This window comes from Aythya marila, assembly GCF_965140915.1.
Source record: "Aythya marila genome assembly, chromosome: 20".
NCBI classification, from domain to species: domain Eukaryota; kingdom Metazoa; phylum Chordata; class Aves; order Anseriformes; family Anatidae; genus Aythya; species Aythya marila.
In genome coordinates this window covers 6,695,124-6,709,473 of record NC_139061.1, presented here as the reverse complement: position 1 = coordinate 6,709,473, position 14,350 = coordinate 6,695,124, and the positions used below count along the sequence as shown (strand labels likewise).

At 55.8% G+C, this 14,350-nt stretch overlaps 2 protein-coding genes across 2 annotated transcripts; one reads left to right on the top strand and one right to left on the bottom strand.

The window, feature by feature from the left end:
• The first annotated feature begins 415 nt into the window (after positions 1-415).
• Positions 416-4,811, top strand: SLC46A1 (solute carrier family 46 member 1). Its single transcript, XM_082776143.1, is given in 6 exon segments — positions 416-775; positions 859-1,711; positions 2,120-2,203; positions 3,136-3,292; positions 3,862-3,910; positions 3,912-4,811. Coding segments are annotated over 6 exon segments (1,536 nt in total). The 5' UTR covers positions 416-457; the 3' UTR covers positions 3,987-4,811.
• A 2,681-nt stretch (positions 4,812-7,492) lies between these two features.
• On the bottom strand, positions 7,493-14,268 carry SARM1 (sterile alpha and TIR motif containing 1; the record flags this gene model as incomplete). Its single annotated transcript, XM_082776099.1, has 10 exons — positions 7,493-8,153; positions 8,238-8,408; positions 8,889-9,010; positions 9,092-9,281; positions 9,662-9,755; positions 9,862-10,097; positions 10,557-10,648; positions 10,971-11,183; positions 11,329-11,947; positions 13,817-14,268. The coding sequence occupies 9 exons, from the start codon at positions 14,266-14,268 to the stop codon at positions 8,279-8,281; spliced, it is 2,148 nt and encodes a 715-aa protein (XP_082632225.1). The 3' UTR covers positions 7,493-8,153; positions 8,238-8,278.
• Between the last annotated feature and the right edge of the window lie 82 nt (positions 14,269-14,350).

Below are 14,350 nucleotides of genomic sequence, written 5' to 3'. Positions count from 1 at the left end.
TACTCTGAATTGTTGTTTTGGGATTTAACAAACGACTTAGCCTCTGCTTACAGCTCTGCTCTGCGAGGCAGACCAAACCCCTGACAAACCTAACAGCGCTGCCAAAACCTCTTGTGTGTTACACTTCGTAAGGCATTTTGTCCTTTAGGAAAATAAGTATTTTTTTTAATGTGCTGCAAGCTAGTACGATCGATTATGCACTGCTAGCCGTGCATAGGAACAAAACCAGGCTTTACGTTTAAATGCCTTTATTTATCATTCGGTCACCTAACAGGGCTGGAGAGCTGCCTGCTGAGGGGGGACGCAGCCCCGAGCCCCGCAGCCCGTGCTGGGCCTCACCGAGCCCGGAGCCCCTCACGGGGCTGGCCCCGGGGCTGTGGGCGGCTGCGGGGCGGAGCCGGGACGGGGACCGGGACTGGGACCGGAGCGGGGGCCGGGAACGGGACAGGGGCCGGGAATGGGGCCGGGATCGGGGCCGGGAGCAGCACCGGGGCCGGACGGTGCCGCTGCTCCGCCCGCCGCCGCCATGGCCGCCCCGCCTCAGGCTCCCGTCATGGCCGCCCCGCAGCCGCCGCAGTCGCCGCCCGCCCGGCGCTGGCGCCCCTCCGCCGAGCCGCTGCTGTTCCTCGCCACGCTGTCCCTCGGCCTGCAGGTCCCGCTGGCCACCCAGTACCTCTGGGACCGCCTGGGAGCCGAGCACGGCTACAGCGGCCCCAACGGCAGCAGCCCCGCGGGCTGCGGCAACGACAGCAGCAACCCCGACCCGCTGCGGCAGGTGGGAGCCCCGCCGAGGGCTTGAGGGTGCTGCCGGTGCTCCCCACCCGGCCCGCGCCCTCAGGGGTTGTGTTTGTGTTGCAGGAGGTGGAAGCGTTGGTTTCCCGCTGGAACCTCTACATCAACCTCGGCGGCTTCTTCGTGGGGCTCTTCTCCGTGACGCTCTTCGGGCCATGGAGCGACAGCGTGGGTCGGCGGCCGGCGCTCGTCCTGCCGGCGGTGGGCATGGCCGTGCAAGCGGCCATCTACCTCCTGGTCATGTACCTGCAGCTGCACGTCGCCTACTTTCTCCTCGGACGCCTCCTGAGCGGCCTCCTGGGCGACTACAACCTGATCCTGGCCAGCTGCTTCGCCTACGTGGCCGACACCAGCGACCGACGCGCGCGCACGTTTCGCGTCGCCATCCTCGAGGCTTGCCTCGGCGTGGCGGGCATGCTGGCCAGCATCGGCGGCGGCCAGTGGCGCAAAGCACAGGGCTACATCAACCCCTTCTGGCTCGTGCTCGCCACCAGCCTCGCTGCCGCTCTCTATGCTGCTTTCTGTCTCCAGGAGTCGGTGAAGCAGCAGAAGCCGGCCAAGCTGCTGACGCTCAGCCACTACAAGGCTGTCTACAGGCTGTATACGGCCCCGGAGCACCGCAGCTCCAGGCGGAAGCTCACCCTCTACTCCCTGGCTTTCTTTCTTCTTGTCACTGTCCATTTTGGAACCAAGGACCTCTTTGTGTTGTACGAACTTGGCGCCCCTCTCTGCTGGGCCTCTGATCTCATCGGGTACGGCTCAGCTGCCAGTTACCTGGCTTACCTGAGCAGCCTGGGAGGGCTGCGGCTGCTGCAGCTGTGCCTTGAAGACACCTGGGTGGCAGAGATAGGATTGATTTCCAATATTTCTGGACTGGTTGTGATTTCCCTTGCTACTACAACACCACTGATGTTTACAGGTGATGCCAGATTCTTAAATCCATCTATCTTGGGGTCTTTTCTTAGAGATACCAGTAGATGCAGGAGCACAGTGTGCTTCTGGGAGTTCAAGCTGCTGTAGGAACTGCTGCCTCCATTTCAGCCAATGTACCAACAAAACAACGACTTGCTAACAACAAAGCTGGCCAAACACTGAAATTGAAACTGCAACCATTTAGTCCCTAGAATAACAGGTTTCCAGGTAGCTGTATTGCACTGCAGGCACAGATGGAAGTGCATTGTGAAATGCAGGAGGGTGATTGGAACTGGAAGGTAGCAGGGAGAAAACGCCCAGAGCTTCAGGTTTCTGGGACTGACTTTGGAGATTTTATTTCAAGTCAATACAACTTTATCAGAGCTTTCCCTAATATGCTGTATTTTTCTTACAGGTTATGGAATTCTGTTCCTTTCCATGGCAGCTACTCCAGTCATCAGAGCCAAACTCTCCAAGCTGGTTGGTGAGACAGAACAGGGTAAGGAGTTTAGCTAGTAGTCTTAAGCTAGGTCCTGAAACACTTGTCGTCATGGAACATTGAAACCAAACTGCTTTGGGAGGTTAGGACTTCCCTAGCTCCTTTGGACTCCTGTGCCCGTGCATTCACCCTGAGGCCCTGGTCATTCATCTGTTTGTTTCTAAGACGACTATGAGGAGCAAGAGTTAAAATGGATTGTATAACACGTGGAAACTAGTGATTTCCCTGGCCATGACTCTTCTCTGTAGATCAGTAACGGTGGGAAGAAATGCAGTGTTGTTAGAGGGTTGTATCATTGACCGTGGTGAAAGATCATGGATAACCTCTAGGAGGAGCGTATTTGCTTTTTTTTCCCCAGTAATTCATTTGAAGAGCTTACCCTTGCTGTTACAGACTGCATAGGAATACTTCTTCAGGCAGAGAGGGGAGGAGGGATGTGAGATGGGACAGACCTGAAGGTGACTTTGCTGAATTCCCATTTCTTACACAAGAATGAAGGCGGCACACAGCTGATACCAGCTTTATGATGCTAAGCCTATAAAGTACAGTCTTCTTCTGCACTTAATGTTTAACAAGTGATAAGATATGCCTAACAGTAAACAGATTTATATAGCCATTTCTAAAAGGTTTATAATCCAGCTGATAGATAATGTCCCTGGTCAGCTCCTGTGATACCAGTTCTGGAGGTCAGTGGGTTGGTATTTCCTACAGAGAAGCTGAGTGCAACATGTTTGGCCTGCTGGGCCAGTACAGTATGCCCAGTCTCTGCTCCTAGCTCTTGCCTCATCGTGCTTGACAACACAAACACCAGAAGTGCAAACCCTTAGAAAGGTTCGCAGTTTGCACTGAAAGAGTTGACATGGTAAAGATCTTTTCAGTTGGTGATCTTCAGGCAGGGCCCTCTCACCGTTAACCTCGTTTATCTTTTGCAGGTGCTCTCTTCGCGTCTGTTGCCTGTGTGGAAGGGCTGTGTTCACTTGTGGCCACAGGAGTGTTCAACTCTCTCTACCCTTTGAGCTTGCACTTCATGAGGGGATTCCCCTTTCTCTTTGGGGCTATAATTCTTCTTATTCCAGCGGCTATTGTTGGGTAATTTACTTCAAATTTCTAAATTTTGCTGTAGGACCTGTGAAGTGTAATATAAAAAATGCAATTTAGACATGGGATAGGGGCTCACATTTTTTAAGGTGTATTTTCAGTTATGCTTACAGGAGGCTGTTTAGTGCCCCAGTAAGCAGAGATGCGGGCCCATTTCTTCTGGCAGCTGAATCCTAATGATGAACTAGTGAAGCCTGAGTGCTGTGGTTGCCTATGCCCAAACAGCTTCAAAGGCTTACTCCACCCTTGGAATGAAATCCAAAGCCTTGAGTTGAATTTATAAGTCCCCTATGGAAGAGATGGACCTCTTTTAGGAGTCTCTCTTCCTGTTGTTACTCTACAAATTGAAGCAAAAGTTGTGCCACGATATAAAATGAATCCCCTGGTTTAGTCCTGGGAGAGAGAATGTGCTGGGAGTTGTGGCAGAAGTGCAGCAGCTCCTGGCAGGATCATTTTGTTCTGTTCCCTTGAAACTTTAAAACTGACTTCATTCAGCAAAGGCCCAGTGTGCTTTCAGAGGCTCTAACTGTTCTTTCTTTCTTTCTTTCTTTCTTTCTTAGGTGGATAGAAATCTGGGACTCAAACCCTGAGTACAGTCACTTCTCAGATACTTCCCTGTCCCCTGCAGATGGCTGAGCAGCAACTTAGCAACAAGGAATTGGCCAGCTTGGCAGCGTCCATCTGAAGACTGCTCTTTGTTCTTGCCTTGAAGAACAGATTAGTGTGGGAATGACGCCTTGGTTGTCCTTATTGATTTTTAAATGCCAGATAGTTGGAAATCATGGCTCTGACTGCTAGGAGGAACTTGATTTGCAGATGTGAACTCCTCTTTGCTGTTGTGTTGACTCATCTGCCAGAGAAAACCCAAAGGACACAAAATCTGATCAAGAGTAAAAGCTGTTGGCCATTTACAAGGCCAGTTAGTGGTTTGTTTTGTTTTGTGTGGTGGGGGGATAGATAATGTGCTATGCTTTTAGTGGTGAGAGAGGACTGAATTCTGGTTTAATTGCCAAACTTTCTCCTCTGAGTATTTCAGTGAGTAGCAGACCAAAGCCTGCTGTGCGGGACTGAAGCAGAGGTAGCCCAGCAGTGCTGTGCTGGGGAGGAGGGTCTGTGCTCCAGTTGGTGTGTTGTGAATATTAGTCTCCTGAATATTGCAGGTCAGTGCTGTTGGGGTGAGCTGTTAAGGGGAAAGGGCTAGTGTGTGTGGAAATGAATTTGTTTTGTTTTGTTTTTGGACACAATTATGTGTCAGTAAGTCACTCCTGCTGCACTTCTCAGGATATGTTGATGCCAGCAAGCAAACCCCTGTGTTCACAGTATTGGTAATTGTTCTTTTCAAAGAATTAGCTGTATTGTTTCAATCCTATTTTCTTCAAACTGCCATAAACCAGCAGTTCTGTGTACACTGCATTGCACACAGTGTTCAGATGTATGCAATAATGTTCTTACTGTGAAATTGCATAGCAGACACGCTACTTCCTGAAGGAATAAAACCTCCATTCTCTTTCGTTGCTCCTAAAAGGATAGCTTTTTTTGTCAGCTGTTAATGAGATTTGCCCTTGCCTTGCTCCATGCTTCTCTCCATTATTTTCATACTTCTCCTTTTACTGAGGAATTTGTAGCAAAGAAGCCACAGCAGGAAGTTGTCTGCTGTGTGAAGAATGAGCATGTGAGGGACCTGGGTCAGGAAGAATGCAGTTTTGGGACTTGCGAGCAACCATAGCTTGCTTTTCCTGAACACCAGAGTAAAGCTTTCAGTAATGCACGGCATATAACCTGTCCTTAAATATGCAGTAAACATGAAATGTTTATTTACAACATTGTTCCCTGTTCGTTAGCAGTTTCTGGTAAGAGCAGAACTCGGGAGTAAGGAAGCAGGAGGCTGAGGAGTAGGAGGACTCTGAGACCTGTTTTGTTATGCCACTTGGTCTGTGTAGCTGTGCTGGTGGACATAGGCAGGAGTTACTTGTCTGATTCATGGGCTAAGCCCAGAATTATCCTCCCCCAGGATCAGGGCATGCTGTGAGTGTTGCATTAGATGTTTGTAGCTGAATTGGTTGTGAGGCAAGTTTCTTCTCCACCGCCAGATTCCTCATACTCCAGTATTAACAGCCGCTAAATGTTGCGCAGTGAAGTGAAACCTGTGTACTCGCTCTACTTTGCTGTTTGTGTCAGGGTGCTTGCAAAGGCAAAATTCAATAGGAACTATTAAGCTCTGTTAGAAAAATCGAAGTTTTTCTAGGCTCTCCTCCAAGAACTACAAGCAAGTACATGATCCATGCATTGTGAGTGTGGGCAGCAGGTAGAGAGAGTCCCCGGGGTCGCAGTGAGCTACATCAGCCCATGCAAGATGAACCTGAAGTGTGAACCCCACAGAGAATGGTGCCTGGAAAATTCTGCTGCCAGCAAGCCCTGCCCTGCCGGCAGATGAGACAGTGTGAGAGCAAGAGAGCAAATGTGAGAAGGCTGCGGGGAGAGAAGCATATGACACAAACATAAATGAGGTTGGGATTTAGAGTATAAACCAAATTTATTAATAATGTCCAATAGAACAACTTTAAATACTTTCTGACATGGCATGGCAAAGGGATAAGGAAGGGTGAGAACAGAAGCATTTATTTTAGGAGTTGGACTTGATGATCTTACTGGGTCCCTTCCAACTCGGATGTTCTATGATCTCCTTGGGGATGTCTGCTTTGACTGGAAGTGGACCGGCATGGGGTGTTTTGTCAAGAGCAGTGAGTTCAGCAGGGTGAAGATAATCGCCTAACAGGGGAACAGGATGAGTTACAGTCTGGGCAGCTGGGGCATGGGCTGTGATCTCATTGCAGGTAAGACACTGAAGCTGTAGAGGACAACTAAATCTTGTCTATTGAGTGGAGGGTGAGGAGGTTAAATGCTAGAGAGCTCCTGGGAAACAAGACACGAGAATCTTACTGTGTGTTATTTTTGAGAGAAAAATCCTTTGGACTGTTTGTGTGGGACTCCTTTAATGGCCACAGAGGCCTTGACCTTCAATAAATTACTCAGGATTTTTCCCTGAAGCAGCTCACAAGTTGCTTTTATCCTCTGGCAGATTCACCTTTGGGCTCATCTGCTGCCTTCCTCATATTTAATCTGAAGATTAGGTGATGCTATTTCTGATGAACGCTGGGCAGACCTAGCTATTAACCTTAGAGCATTACGCCATTATCTGTGATCTGATAAGAGCTATCCATAAAGCTCTGATTAAGCACCAGAATTTAACTTATTTTTCTTCTTACGATATGCTCATAAATCCAAGCCAAAAGGAGTTGTGTTTATGTGCAGTTATGTGTCATGCCAGCTAAGGCAGGTAGCAAGGCTTCTCGGAGAGCCAAGGTGAGTGCTTGTGGGCTGGAACATAGCTGTGCCTCCTCATTGCCTCCTGGAAAGGGTGGGTTAGCCTGCGCAGGGACAGGCTGAGGAATTTTCTACTGCATCAGCCTGATTCCCAGAGTGCTGGGCGGGCTGGTGCTCCCTGGGCATGGCTTGCTCGAGTGTGTCCTGAGTGAGGAAGTCTTTTGCGTTAGTAAGTGTGCTCTGCACCAAAACAGAAGAACGCAGGTAGGAGTTGCAGTGTCTGGTCCTAATTGCAAAATGCCATGTTGTTGAAAGCCTGATCACCATCCAAGCAGGTGTGAGAAGCAGGACAAGGCCAGGAGGGCAGAATTCAGAGGCGTGTCGGGGTGCTCTCAGCCTGTGCTCACACCTAGCAGCCTTCACCTGCCCTTTGCGTCAACCGCGGCTCTTACCTGATATTTCAAGGTGAGTAGCTACAAAAAAGATCTGGTGGGCGTTGGGAAGAGGCTGGTAAAAGGAAACAAGTGCTATTTGGTATTGAATCCAGCAGCGTGGGGACGTCCCTGAGCCAGAGGAGCTTAGCCAGGGCTGTCGGGGTAAGTGCTAGGCCACAAAGGGATGTGCCAGCCCCTGCTCGAAGGAACAGACCATAGGAGATCTGCTGTGGAGCACCAACAACAGAATAAAATGCAGCCACTGGAAAACAACCCCACAAGTACAGTGCAGCAGTTAGCATCGTCCATATCTGCCTGGATATACGTTTTGCAGAGTCGCAATCCAGCCTCCTGTGCCTTACAGATAAATAAATACACCTGATAAAAGTGGTAAAGCTGAGGCACCGGGTGGAGGGAAAGGTGGTGGTTTAAAAGCACTTTTTTTTTTTTTTGTAAAGACCCTTTGGAAACTTCCTGTGACCTAAAGCCAAACCTCTGCCACCAGAGCTAAGAGCACAAAGTGGTTTTGCAGCATTAGGAGGAGAAAGGCCTCGAGGAGGGAGCAAGCTCGGGTGATAAAGGGATATTGCTGGGGAAGAGAAAGCTTCTGCCGAGCAGTTTGGAAGGCCTGTGCGTGTTATCTTTCCCAAACACAGGGATTTTGTTAGGGCTTAGCTTTTATTTGCTCTTTCCCACCCACACCGATGTTCCTGCAGCACCCAGCAGAGGCCATGGTGTCCTCCTGCAGCGAACCCCTTTTGAAAACCCCACAACTTTAGCTCCTTGGAAGCTGCCTCCTCTTTGGCTTCATCTCTGGGGGGAGCTGCAGCCTTCTGCAGGGGGGCTGCACTGTCCTGGTCCCCCCTGCACCCCCTGCACTGCGGGAGGCTCAGCCTGCAGGTCCTGCTGCCCCAAGGGATGGCCTGAAAAACGGCTCATCCATCCCAGGGGCTGCCCTGGAGGCTCACCGGGCACCCTACGAGGGAGCGCTGGCCTTTCAGCCCCAAGGGCTTGCATTTGGAGGGTGGAGGGGGGGCTAACGCCCCATGGCTGCCTGAGCCACGGCCTGGTCTCAAGCCAAGAGGTGTCAGGTCCTGAGGGAGAGAGAGGGTAGGGACGGTACTAGGATGGGGGAAAATCTAGAGGGAGAAACTTGGCCCCACGGAAATAGGGGTCACCTGGATAAGTCTGCGGAGGGGCTGAGGCAGCCGTGCTGCTCCTAGGTCTGCCCAGGAGCAGGCAAACAGTCCAGGCCGTTCTCCGACCCCGCCGAGGAATCCCGGGAGGACCGGCCCTGGAGAAAGCGGATGATTTTGTCGATCGTGGCCTCCTGGTACTCGTGGGACCATCTGCGTTTGAGAGGAAACCCAAAGTTAATTTTTTTTGTGTGCGAGATGCCACAAGCCAGCTCAGCGCATGTGAGCCAGGCGGCAGTCCCCCTTCCTGCACCCCAGCTCTCCGGGAGCACCCCTTTTCCCCTCGGGGAATGCAGAAACACCGGGTGCCACAGCAAAACCCCTTCCCCTTGGGGAACGCAGGGCAGGAGGGCTGCGGGCAGCTTGGGAAGCTCCTGCCTGGGGGAATGGGGGGCCGAGGACGGGCGTCCTCCCATCGGCAGTGGGGTGGCAGCTCCGCGATCCAGAGCAGAACTGTGGTGGGGACCTTTGCTCCCTCATGCTCCGGAGTATCTGAAGTGACTCAGCTCCCCTTTGGCCTCTTCTACCTCCCTCATCTCCCCAGTTTCCTTGTGCTCTTTGCTACTGCTTATGCAAGCCGTCCTCTGCTCGTGTCGAGGAATCAGCCCCGCGGGGCCGGTTCCTCCTACTTACTTGATGCCATTAAATTTGAGGACGGCCCTCATGTCCTTGGGGAGGGTTTCTGGGTCAGGCCACTCAAAATGGTCTGTAACAGGTACAATGTTCTTGCCAGAGTTCAGAGCCGTCACGATCTCCTGCAGGAACACCAAGTGCTCGGGGTTAGGGCCTGCACCAGCCCATCGCCACCGGGCCCCCCACCCGTTGGCATCTCCCACCTTGTGCACCCAGTCCTTGCACTCGGGGTCTGCCATGCACTTATCCAGCGCGTTGGGCGAGAGGACCAGCACGAAGTTACGGGCGCTCAGGACGCTCTGGATCAGCTTGTCCTCGAACTTCCCTGCCTCCAGCTTCTCCACGTCGATGAAGACGCTGAAGCCGTGCAGCTGCAGGTGGACCTTCAGCAGGCTGGGGGGCGAGAGGAGACAGCGCCCGGGCTTCGTGTGCTGTCCCACCACGTCGGCCAAGACGTTGTGAGACCGAGGAGCAGCAGAGGGCACGGTCCTTAAGGTGCCAGCTGCCAGCCCAGCCTGCTTACAGGTTGCTGGGCTCGTGGGGAAGATAAGGAGCAGGACACCAACACCCTGCTGCCACCTCCTGCGGCTCCACCGGCACAGTACAAGAGGGTGAGTCAGTGTCACAGGATGGCAGTGATGGGACTGGGAATTTGCAGGATCAGCGTGTAGTTTTGGTGCTTTTAGTCCCCATCTGCACAGCAGATTTTGGCAGCCTCCCCCCACCCCTTCGTGCTCTTGTCCCAGCGCCGTGACGCTGCCCGCAGCACCCACCTGGCCAGCTGCGAGCCGGTGCTCCTCCGGTAGCTGATAAACACATCGGTGCCATCCGACGCAGTTTGCAGCGTTATAGGGGAGTGAAGCATTTCTAAAGCACAACGAACAGCAAGCAAAAATTACAAAACAGCCAAGCACTCATCCCAAACAACCCCCAGCGCTCGTCCCCGCGCAGCCGGCGGCGGCGGCACCCGCACCCCTGGCGGCGGAGAGGATGCGGACACGGTGGAAGCCGGTGGCGATGTGGCAGTCGTCCTGCAGCTGCTGCTCCGTCACGCGGTGCAGGAAGCTGCGGTTGATGCCGCAGGTCAGCAGGTTGTAGGTGTACTGCCGGAACCGGGGGTCGATGCCGCCCAGCCAGTCGGCCAGGTTGCTGCGGTCGCAGGTGGAGTAGTTGGCGAAGGTTTTCAGCTCCGTCAGCTCCCGGAAAAACCTGGCAGAGGGAAAAGTAGAAGCGTGGGGAAGGCCCCCTTTCCCTGCTGGACCAGGAAAGACAGAGAGATGTTTGGTAGCACGTCTTTAGCTGCGTCAGAGGGTGTGTGCCAACGTGCCGTGGTGCAGAATGAACAAAATGGGGACAAAAGTCTGCGTGGCTCTGGTTGTGCTGGTCCTCAGGGCGCAGAGGCACGAGGTGCTCAGCTAAGGGATGAGGAGATCTGTAAGTTCACCCCCTTCTGGGTAACCTGCAGCATCCTGCCTCAGTTTCTATGCCATCGCTGGCTTCTCCCCACCCCACACCTGCACGTCGCATCCTCTGGGTCGCATCCTGCTCTGGAAAAGCCCTGGCAGCCCAGGTTTCCCCTTTGGGGAATCCCTCTTCTTGTCCTTGCAAGAAAAGGAAGGTGCACACCTTCGCCCTGGCTCTGCCAGCGTGCCCTGGTAGTGCTCCTACCTCTTGCGGGTGATGCTGGAGCCCATCCCCAGGTCCTCCTGCAGCTCCTCCTCCGTCAGCCTCAGGAGAATGTCCCCGTCCACCTGGTGGTCCTGCCGAGAGAGATTCAGGCTGGAGATCCAGACCTGTGGGGTCTGGCAGGCACCACGCTCAGGCCCGTGGGACTGCTGGAGGCCTGGCACCCACAAGAGCCCTGTCCCCGAATATTTGGGCTAAATTTTCTCTCTGGGACAGCAGCCCCTGCTCGGTGCATGCAGAGGGAGGTGGGAGAGGACGGCAGGATCACCCAGTGCTGATGTGTGTGTGGGGGGCAGCTGGGCATGGGAAACCTCTGGGGTGAGATTTTTGCACCTCTGCAGTGGGATGGGGCAGAAGGACCCCCGCAGGTGCCCCCGCCCCATCACGCAGCCCTACCAGGAAGCTCTGGCAGTATTTGTTGAATCCGATCTGCTGCAGCCACGTCTGCACCTCGCAGGGCTTCCAGTTGGGCACCGTGGGCAGGATGCGCCGAGGAACCTCCTCCCCTATCATGCGCAGCACCTTTTTGGCCAGGGAGGAGGTGGTGCTGCTGGTGGAGTAGCACACCACCCGCTTCAGGCTCTGCGTGGCCCCGATCTCGCTGAAAATCTGGGGACACAGAGGGAAGGAGCATCACTTTGCTTCCCCAACCCCATGCTGGGTGAACTCAAGGGGGCACAAACCACATCGGGATGCAGCGGCGGCGCCTTTCCCTTTTGGCACCCCCTTCCCCGGGGCCGACCTCCCCTTTTACCTTGGTTTGCTTCTGCCTGGTTTTGATGGCAGCCTCGGCGCACAGGTAGAAGGCAGCGATGCACTGCGCCTCCAGCCTCGAGCTGTCCAGCAAAGGGACCAGGCGCTGCAGGTCCTCGGCCGTCCTGCCCTGGCTGCTGTCGCTGCTGCCCAGCATGCGGCAGGCGAAGCGCTCCGGGTCCAGCGAGGCGATGAAGGGCTCCACGAGCGCCAGCGTCCCCGAGCGCTCCACCTCCTTCTCGATCTCCTTGTTGGTGGCCAGCACCGTGATGGCCAGGCAGGCGTGCAGGCGGATCAGCTCGTCGTCCCGTGAGAACACCAGCGGGAAAAGCCACTCGGCCGTCCTCTTCTCGATCATCAGGCGCTGGTTGGCCTGCCCGCCGTGCATGGCGCAGTTGGCCAAGGCCATGGCGCAGTGGCGCAGCACGACGGGGTCCGTCCAGCGGCACCAGTAGAGGATGGCATCCAGGCCCCCGTCGGAGATGAGCTGGGAGCAGGTCTCCTCCGTGTGCTTGAACATGTGCTCCAGGATGCCGGAGACGCTCTGCGCCAGCGGGGGGATGTCTCGCTCCTTGGCTAAATTCAGGATCACCCCCAGACCGATCCGAGCGATGCGATCCCTGCGGGAAGGAGAGGGGCAGGTGGGTGAGGGGCAGGTGGGACTGCACGGACCCCCCCAAGGCCTTGGTGGTGAGTGCCCCACGACAGCCAGATGTCTCCCTGTGGGTCTCAGCTGCCAGATGTGCCACCAGGCTGAAGCACGAGATGTGACGGGCCTTGGAGGAGGTGATCACAGTGCCCATCTCTCCAGCTCCGGGTGAGATGTGTAGGAACCAGCAGTGCAGGGTGGGCTAAGGCCAGGCAGATCTGTTCAGCCAGCTCTCCTGTGAGCTGCTTCATGCTCTGGGCTGAAAACCTGTTTGCCCCCAGCCAGCGCTCCCCTCTGGCTGCTCTGTCACCTGCTGGGACACAGCCACGCACAGCCCTGTGCTGTCCTGCATGGGGACCAGAACAAGGTGCCTGGATGTGGCCGTGCCCACAAGGTGTGAGCTGAAGAAGGGGGAAACAACAGGCACTTGGCTGCCCTGTGTGAGAAACAACACTCTCCTGGCCTTAGACACGAATGATTTTAGTGGCTCTGCTCCATTCACAAGCACAGCTGCCCCTTGCTGCTCCCACAGAGCCCAAACCCTTGATGGCAGCGACGTTTTTTGCCCCCCAGCGATGCTGGGGCCGAGGGCACCGCAGCCTCCCCACGCTGGCAGGCAGGACGGGCGTTTCTGGGAAGCCCGCGTGGCTGGGGCTGACCTTGGGGCAGATTTGGCAGCAAACGCTGTGGAGAGCTCTGGAAAAAAAATATCCTGCACCCTGCGGCTGGCTCCCAGCTCAGCCAGGGGGTGGGTGGCAGCCACGGCCCCCCAGGTGAGCAGTGAGGGGCTGAGGGCTACAACCTGCTCCCAGGGCAGGGATGGCCTCTCCAGCAGTGCTGTCTCCTGCCAGGAAGATAAGTGCTGCGCTCAGCCCGTGCCAGCGGTTTCCTGGGATTAATTCCACCCTAATGGACTTGCCCGATTTAGCCGCTGCTCCTTTTTCCTGCCACGGCACTCACCGGGGGCCAGGCTGCGAGTCCACGACCTGACAGCGCCGTGCCTTGTGCCTGAGGCTGGGGCAGGGCCATGAGCTCTGGCCAGGCTTCCTCAGCGTGCTCCCAATGTGCTGGTTTGGGGCAGGCCGGGCTCGGGCGCACTGCGCCAAAACTGGCTGCCCGGCCCCAAAAACGGGGCCTCAGGAGCTGTCTGCTGATTTGGGGTTTGGGGCAAAGGGGATGAGCAGCACCCACGGGGATGGAGAGAAACCCTGGGGCTGTTCAGGTGGTGGCTGTGCGCTCAGGTGTGCCGGGTGCCCCGTGTGCATGCTTGTACATGCGTCGTGCACACGTGTGCACACACTCCCATCCGTGCCGATGCTCTGGCAGAGCCAGCTGCGTGCCCTCACCTGTCCCGGGGTGCAGCGAGTTCATCTCCAGCCTCTGATCTAGGAGCCCTAGTGGCTGGGGGCTCCCAGGGCCACCAAACAGCCCCCTCCTTATGGCCTCCGCTCCACCCCGTCAGCAGCAGGAAGTCTCTGGGCACCAGCTCCATCCTCTGTGGTTAAGGCTAAGGGGTTGTGCCTCTCACCCTCTGGATCAGATGCTCTGGGCCAGCCAACCTGCCCCATCTTGCCCACAGAGGGCTTTTTGGGGACACCTGGGTGGCCCTGGGCTGGAGGTGGCTCATGAGGACACCCCGCTCCTCGCCAGCATCCCCCGTGCTGGGGCTGCTCCTGCTCCTCCAGCCGCGGGTCAGGGCATTGCCCAGGGACCCCGCATGCAAGTGGGGGGCTGCAGAGGGGTTTGGTGAGCTGGGAGTGCCCAGAGCAGGGAAATGTGAGGGGCATGGGTGGAAGAAATCCCTGCTGCGTGAGGCAGGGAAGGCTTTTTGCAGACTCACCTGTTTTCTGCCACCAGGATCTGCTCCAGCAGCTTCCCCGCCTGGCACTTGGTCTCCAGCTCCGCCGTGTAGAGCAGGTTGAGCAGCAGGTCCAGGCCTCCCTCCAGGCGGATCACGTCGCACAGCGCTTTGGCCACGTCCCTGCCCAAGGTGGGCATCCCCCAGGCCTCCTCCACCAGCTGGAAAACCTCGCCGATGGCCTGCCTCAGCTCGGCGGGGCCGGCCGCCTGCTTGGCGCAGGCGATGGAGCGCTGCAGGGCGGGCAGGATGCGCTCCAGGGCGGCCCGTACGTCCGTGTTCACCCCGGGAGAAACCTCACGGCGTTCCCCGGAGCTGCCAGCAGCCCAGCACCCCGCCTGGCTCACGCACTCGGGCACCTCCAGCCTCTCCACGCCCGACATGGCGAAGAGGCGGCAGAGTTTGTAGACGGAGACGAGCAGGGTGAGCACCATCCGCAGCCCCTAGCGCAGCATCCTCAGCGCCCACCGGGCCCGCCAGGAACAGACAGCGGCTCCTGTTGTGTTTTTTTTTTTG